This window comes from Sander lucioperca, chromosome 17, assembly GCF_008315115.2.
Source record: "Sander lucioperca isolate FBNREF2018 chromosome 17, SLUC_FBN_1.2, whole genome shotgun sequence".
Taxonomy (NCBI): Eukaryota; Metazoa; Chordata; class Actinopteri; order Perciformes; family Percidae; genus Sander; species Sander lucioperca.
In genome coordinates, this window is record NC_050189.1 from 12,168,217 (window position 1) to 12,176,319 (window position 8,103).

The following is an 8,103-nucleotide window of genomic DNA, read 5'->3' on the forward strand; positions in this document are numbered from 1 at the left end:
TTATAAATTATAGTGTGGTCTAGACCAACTCTGTAATCAACAGCTCTGTAAAGTGTACTGAGATAACTTCTGTTATGATTTGACACTATAAATACTTATTGATTTACATAATTGAATTTGATTTGATTGTAACATGGACACTGTGGCTTTTCACTTGATTATTTTGCGATAAAATGCATTGCAAAGTGCAAATGCTTATTTTCAGACCTCTATTGTTGCAGTGCAGTTAGCTAAAATATCTCGCAAAGATAATATATTAGAAAGTAATATACACCGTTGACTGAGGTTGCAGTGTATTTTGGCCCCAAACTGTTTGCGGTAAGTACGGTTAGGACTGACTAATAGAGTGGGGAATTGTGATGTTAAATCACATCTGGCCGTGGTCACACTTACTCTAATTACAATAAAAACTTTATTTGTATAACACAATCATTTGTTTTCATGGTCATTACGAAGCACCTGACAGAACATTTCCACCAAACTGCTGTCTGTACACACAGTGACTTCCAGTCAGCATGACACTGAATTTGAATAAACACCTGTCTAAGTTAGCAGGTTATTTGAATCCTGTCAAACACAATGGACTGAAAGTTAATGATAGGAAATATCTTAACACCACGAGTGATTCAAATGCTTATGTTTGGATCTAAACATTGCATCATGAAAGATTTGAGCACAAAAAAACACAAATCTAACAAATTATTCCAGTTCAAACTTTTTGTTCCTGAAATATCCTCACTGTGGAAGAGTAATGTGAAAAGAACATTTGCCTGCCACGATTAAGAGTATAAAGTGACACGGAATCCATCATTTGTTTGACAACATGCAAACACAACCTGTCCTGGTTGCTGGGTGGGTTCACTAAGACAGAAGCATTTATATATCTTTGGATCAGAACGAGTGAATAGCAGTCGGTGAGTTTGGATGCGCAGGAGAAAGATCAAAAACAAGCTCTGCTGAGAAGGTGAGTGTCCTTTAATTAAGTAACAGTTTTCAGTTAATATTATTTCATTGCTTTTGCTTGGATATTAACCAACACTGTGTCAATGTTTATGAACATTAACATTTAGAATTACCATTTTCCAGTCATTGACTCAAGTTGGTGAAAAACAAGAGACCAGTAGCCTTCTGTAAATTAACTTGTCCATTTTTTCTTTTAACTTTACACATATATCTTTTGAAGGTAACTAAACGAAAAATACCCAGTAGTGTTTGCTAGTATCTGAAAATAAAATGTAATCGTTAAAAAATTATCTGTTAGGTTCCATAAAACTTGAATTAGAAATGTATTTTTTGTATAAAGGTTGCCTATTAATATAAATGTACTTTTGATACCTGAAAGGGATTTATATACTTTTGATACCTAAGAGAAGAAATTTAAGAACGGTTGTACAACTGAATAGAGATTTAGATATTTCAATATCTTATAACTGAAATATCACCTCATTTTATTTTCCTATTAACCTAAGCAATTGCTTTTATTACTGAATAGTAATTGAGAGAACTGATTTGGCCTTATCTACAGGTGGAGGAGGTGGAGATTTGAGAAACGCTACGCAGGGGAGGTCCGGTCCAGAGAGGGATGATGAATCACATCGACTCTTCAGATCTCAGAGACTTCCAGGGTTTAGAGATTCCCAGTTCAGTTGGCTGCGTGGCGAGCTACAGGATCCAGACTCTGAACTTTGACGGGTTGCCCTGGATTCCTTCTTCATGGTGGTAGGACAAAGAGAAACCAAAGTCATATGGGCCCCAACGTTGAACATCTCTGAATTCTTGTCATCAAAGAACAATTGAGCTCATAGAACTGAAAAGAGTTTCTGTTATGTGCGCACTTTATTTATTTTAGTTGTTATTTTTCATACCTGTGTTTATCTGTATGTATGCCATGTTTCTGTGTATATTAATACACTTCTCAAACTGTATCCTGGTTTCCTAGTCTCTTTATTGATGTTCAATTCTCTGGCTCTTACCAATCTAGTTTTCTTCTGATTCTAATCCAAATTCACACTGATATCAACTACATAACACTACTATGAGCTATTTCACAAATGTACATTCTTACTACATCGTAATAAGGGTTACGAATACTGTTTTTACTTGTGTTTCTGTTGTATCTGCTAGCCTTTGCAACTCATTTATAAATGCTTTGTAAAGCATAGCAAGTCCTCACTTTAGATGGGCTCACGCCATGTAGTCAACTAATCAGTAGTAACTCATGAGTTAATCATGAATTGATGTTTTGGTAAGTGCTTGTTAAAGATGCATTAACACACTAACTATCCATAGGCATATTTGTGAAGGCATGTCCAAATAGAACAATACATGTGTGTGTCCAGGTTCTGGTAGCCTTTGCAACTCATTTATAAATGCTTTGTAAAGCATAGAAAGTATTCACTTTAGATGGGCTCACACAATATACTTAACTAATCATCAGTAACTCTTGAATTAGTCATGGATTACATTATTGGTAAGCATTTGTAACAGATGTGTTAACACCCCAGCTATTAGTTTAGGCCTTTTTCTAAATCATAACATTTTATTTAAGACATGAACAAATGTAGTTGTAGATAGTCTGTTAATAATTAACTTTTAGTTAATAAAGGGAAAATTATTTAATTTACCAATGGTTTTTGCAATGCTTATTAAGTGTCAGACTTCTATTTATAAACATAATTATTGAGAGCTTTATTTACTATGAACAAACCATTAACCATTATCTAATAGGTAACTAATGCTTAACAAATGATGAATTATGGATAGTTATTATAAAGTGCTACCGTATTTTTTTCTCTTGAATCAATAATACATTTATATTGTATCAACCACTGTGTTAAATGACTCACTCACAAATTACACATTTCTTAACATTTGAATTTTATTCATAGGATGTTCATGATAAGACAATATTGTTTAACATTAACATCCTCAGTACATCTACATACATGTATCTATAATGTAATGAAATCATGTTTAACCTATATGGCACATTAAGATCATTTGCCCCTCACCTGAAAACTTACAATGTATGTTTGCACCCAACTAATAAAGCTGGCCAGAATTGCTAAAAATGCACAAAGAAGAGTATTGAAAGGATTTGAAAATTTGTATAACACTTTTTACAGTTTGTTTCTTTGTAATGTACTGACTGTTTTTGTTATGTTTAAATCAGATCAGATGTCAATTGCCTGCTCTTTCATTCTCTGTATTTACCATGTGTCAATGATGTTCACTGTAATGGACAATTGCTATATACAATCACCAAAATAAAATATTCCAAAATGGGCGCCATTTGTTGTGGTTTGGTTTTTGAAGATAACCTGTGTTTTGCCAATGATTGTATCTTGACTGAATGCCTTCTGAAAATGTTAGAAATCCTGATGCACATACAGTTTTTAAGTTAATTAAAGCGCTGTTAATGATTAAATGTTTAACAACCAACAATACAAATTTTGACCAAAAAGAATTAAACACTCAAAAAGCATATTAAAACAAAAATAAAAAATATAAAAAACGTTTTGTTGTTAAAAGAAATATAGGCTATAATCCATATAATTAAATTTAAAACTGCTAGTTAACTTGCGAGTAAAAACCAGGCCCCCAGGAAGTGTGCCAGGCTTTGACATTGCAGCCAAACAGTGAAATAAGAAAGAACACAACAAACATCAAGGTTGAAGCAAGGTTAGTGGTGCACGTACTATTGATTTTTAGAGACAGTTATTGCAAAAGCTCTTTTGGAAATGAATGATATCAGATTATACTTTTGTCTAACAAGCCATCAGTAACTGCCAAAAATCTACCAGTTTGATGCATATTAGAACTGCATGGTGTAAGGACAATCGCAATGAGCCTTACTCCTAAGGAAGGAATGCAATCACCAAGCGTAAGGGCTACACTTCTGTGTAATTTTAAAATTTGACACAGACATTTCATTACTATGATAGTATTGTTTGACCTAGAAAGTAGACCCTAGAGCTCAACATGGTGTTGCATTCTAGCTGCATCTTTGTAAATGTTGGTAGCAGCCCTGATCGCAGATTTCATAGATGTCTCGATCCAAGCGTGAGGGAAGGCTGTGTGTTCACCTGCAAAATGCACCCTGCCTTCACGTCTGAAGAGCTCTTCAGAGTACTCTAAATGTTGGTAGGGTGTGAAGAGAGCGAAGGCACCCAAGCTGTGAGGATCCGCGCTCCACCTCTTCACCACCACCCCTGTGCAGAGAGATTTGACCTCCTCACCGTGGATCTTTGCCAAATCTCTCAGAGCCAGCTCTTTCAAGTCTTCATCGCTCAAACCTAAGAAGAGGAGGGAATCGTCAGACCAGGTGTAGGAGGCCAGGAGGACGCCAATCTTCTCATTGGTTGGGAAACTGTGGCTGGGGTAGTAGATGAAACGGGATGGCCAGTCGGTGATGCTCTTTCCACCTCGGATGCCATCCTTCTCCCAGAACTTCTCGCTGAAGGTGAGGATGATTTTAGTGGAGCTGTCATAGTGGACTGCCCTCAGTGCCTCCATCTTTTTGATGGAGAGAGGTGGATCAAAGTCAATGAAGAGGGCTGCTTTGGCTGTGGTTGTTACCAGGACAACGTCAGCGGAAAGATCTGTCAAAGAGGACTGTTGTCCTGTCTGGTACGAGACTACTACACCTTTATTTGACTGGCTGATGCGTTTGACCTTGGAGTTGAGGAGAATAGGAACATCCAGGACATTAAGAAAAGCTTTCGGGAGAAGGTCTGATCCACCAGTCACTTCGTCGTACCTTAAAAACAAATACTTGTTTGAGTGCAGTGTTGTAGAGAGGTGCAAATTTCCAATATGTCAATATGGTATGTTTATGTACAGTTACATTTATAGGTTATGATTTAAACTGGGAGAGCAACATTCAGGCATACATGTCAAAGGAGTTTTGCTGCCGGTTGATAAAAACAACTTTCAGTTTCATCTAAGTTAAGGTCAACAATGTACCTTACATAGTGCTACATGTAAAGCCACTGGCTTACTGTCTTTCAGATGAAAATATAATATTTACTGGTTTTCTCTTGAAGCCAGTAAACAGTGTACAACTTTATTTTCCCAGACATTTCATGACCACCTCACATTTACTGGCTAGGGGATGGATAATTTTTTAACTCATAAAATTCATCAAAATATATACACTCATTAAAAAATATATTCCAATCTTGAATAGTTGACAGTGTGGGATGTAGGGCCTTACCTAATGTCGTCATTGATGTCAGCCTGGTGATAGATCGTCTCTGTCAACGCTGTGTGCATAAGGCTATTTGTATTAAGAAGGTCTCCAATCATCCTTATTGCTTCTGAACTCAGATCTCCTTCTTCTTTCAGATACTCCTATTAAACAAAGTTCCATGTAATGCTGTCAGGGTGGCTCAGAAAGAAAGATTAACCTGCGTTAAAACCAAATCTTTGGATTACATGTTTTCCACTCTGTTTTCAAATTTAAATCAAAAATTATGAATGTACGGAAGTTTCAGTAACAACTTGTTTGTTTTCAAATGCTAAACCATTGAAATGGCATGTGAAAATAATGTTCTCATTTTACAACATTTTATAACATCGTTGTGTTTTACCTTCACAGTGTACTTGTCATATTTTTTCAGCGCAGCCTCGCAGTCATCAATCATGTCATCTTTCACCTACAAGAAACCGGAACAATTCACTCATTTATCTATTGAGCTGATGGTGTCACCATGAGTCAAACTGAACTTTAATTTGCCTATAATGAATCATGAATGTGTAACTCGACTGTATGGTCTAGCCTGACACAAAAAGGCACCAAGTGGAAGCGCTTAGAGGTTGGGCCCACCAAACAGCAATGCCAGTAGTTCAATGTTTATCTAATTTTCATATAGCTCAGACTTTAAACATGTCCTCTTTTAACCTTACTGGCCGGAACAGCTTAACAGTAAACTCTGACTTCTGCAATTAGTGAATTTCCTGGACCTGGTAGGTCCAATATTGAGGAAGCTATCCCATTAGATATGTTGCACCATGTTTTATATAACCCTTCTATGATGATAGACTACTCTACAATAAAGAAAAATACATTTGCTTTCCAAGGATGTGTGAATTTGTGTAACTTTCTTTCCATCCCTCCTTCCTTTCTTCTGTCTGACGTACCTTCTTCAAAGCTTTTTCTAACAGTTCGTCGGCTGACTTCCCCTTCTCACTTGGCATCACGTTGTAATTCAGAATGTCAGGGTTACTTTTCACTATTTCTGACTCCACACGCAACTCATTAACGAAGTAAAAGGTGTGGGGGTCATCCATGATGAATTCATTCAGCTTGACCTTTAGCTTTTCAGCAAACCGACGGATGATTCTGGTGACAAAGGGGATGGTGGTTAGCTTATTACTGTAATATATCTTTACCTTTTTTAACCCAGACAGTAAACGATGACATTCACTAACTACTCTTGATGTTTAGGTAAGACATTTATTGGTGGCACCTGTAACAATCTTACATCATTTGAGTTTTAAGTTAACAAGACAGCAACAACAGTGGCAGCCTCCAAGGGCCTCAACAACAAAACTCACCTTCTACTATTTTGAAGTAACTCACCATGTTATTTTTATGTAAATAAACCGGAATGTTTAGCTAGATTAGTTAGATAACATAACTCTGAGTCAGTTCCACTGTATCGATAATAAAACCTTTACAGTAGCTTAACTATTAATTTCTTTTTGATTCTATCCAAGTTTAATTTTGATCTCACCTTTAGTATTTTAAATAATTATAATAACAGTAATATGGATGGTTTCCTTGCAAATCAACCCCATTAAAAGCTTCATCAGCATCCTTTTTACACAATCATGTTGTCTGAAACAGGGAAGGGTTGCATGCCATGTTTATATGTAAATGCCCAACTGAATGTTTTTAAAACTTAAACTCACTGGTGAGTACTTGGGATCCTCATGGCTCCCAGGTCAGCATACCAGCCCTCTTCTTCATTCCTGTAGGTCTCCACCCGTCCTCCAACACGACCACTAGACTCTATTATGGTTACCTTGTCAGAACAGAAAAATACAAACAGATAAATACACAATAAGGCCATTATGTAATGTCTCAAAGGTAGTAGGTTTGGCATTGCTACAACTGGGCAGCCTAAAGCCCTCTTTGGTGGAAGTTAAAGCTTACAAACTCATGCTATGTAAGTTGAGAAAGTGGTACCCCAGATCTCATTCAGATCAGTGTCCAACATAACCTCATAACCTGTCTTAGGCAGAGGAGTAGTTCAACTCTGTGTCTCCATAGATGATGGGAGACGTAACAGCAGAATAAGACAGTGCTGCCTCAAACACTCCCATCCTGCCAAGGTCATGGAGGAAGTAAACATATATCACATTCTGTCTGTGCTGAGGTATTTGGGTTAAGCATCTGTGCGGCACCCTCAATATCTCCGTTGACATTGAAGGTTTAGCTAAACTTAATGGCTCCAGCATTAGTTTAAATATACCTTCAGGTAGACAGGAACTTCAGAGAGTTGGGACGGCACGACATGACATCCTGGTTAACCTGTACGGCCTGCCTAATTTTCTCCTCAACAGAGATTCCATTAAATGCTTCTGTGTAAGTCATTAAAGTCTACCTACCTTTATGTATGTGAATATCAATTGTGCTTCTCCTGTGTTAATGTTTAATATGTTTGTTTGTTATGTATGCACTTATCACCAAGGCAAATTCCACGTAGGCTAACTACTGTGGCAATAAATTCCTTTCTGATTCTGACTTTTTCCCTTTTTTTTGGCAGGACTAGAAGGAAGATTAGATTCCGAGAAAAACCCACACACAGTACATACACTTAAAACCTAGCATCATTAATTATAGAATTTCAATAATATATTTTCAAAATGACTCCATGAACTTTCTTTATGTAACATTAAGTTGACAGTGGAGCTGCTCAGTGGCCAGCAGATCAGACTGTGGTTGTACTGGGCAGCTTCCAGGTATGAATGTGGAACTGTGTGAATGTGATCAGGGCGTTCCTGCAAAAGAGAGGCTGCCTCTCAGTGAACCTCCCCTGAATAAATAAAGGTTAAAAAAATAAATAAATAAATAAATAAAAAAAAATTACTGCTTTC

The 8,103-nt window shown here is 36.8% G+C and overlaps 1 protein-coding gene across 1 annotated transcript in view; it reads right to left on the reverse strand.

Annotated features, from left to right (window-relative positions):
• Positions 1 to 3,198: 3,198 nt before the first annotated feature.
• LOC116052146 (L-amino-acid oxidase-like) overlaps positions 3,199 to 8,103 on the reverse strand; it is a 7,730-nt gene continuing 2,825 nt past the window's right edge. The window contains exons 3-7 of the mRNA XM_035994283.1: positions 6,916 to 7,028; positions 6,142 to 6,343; positions 5,592 to 5,657; positions 5,216 to 5,352; positions 3,199 to 4,759 (exon numbers count right to left, since the gene is read on the reverse strand). Of these exons, the coding sequence (XP_035850176.1) occupies positions 3,970 to 4,759; positions 5,216 to 5,352; positions 5,592 to 5,657; positions 6,142 to 6,343; positions 6,916 to 7,028 (1,308 nt within the window). The 3' untranslated portion in view covers positions 3,199 to 3,969. The remainder of the gene's footprint in view (positions 4,760 to 5,215; positions 5,353 to 5,591; positions 5,658 to 6,141; positions 6,344 to 6,915; positions 7,029 to 8,103) is intronic.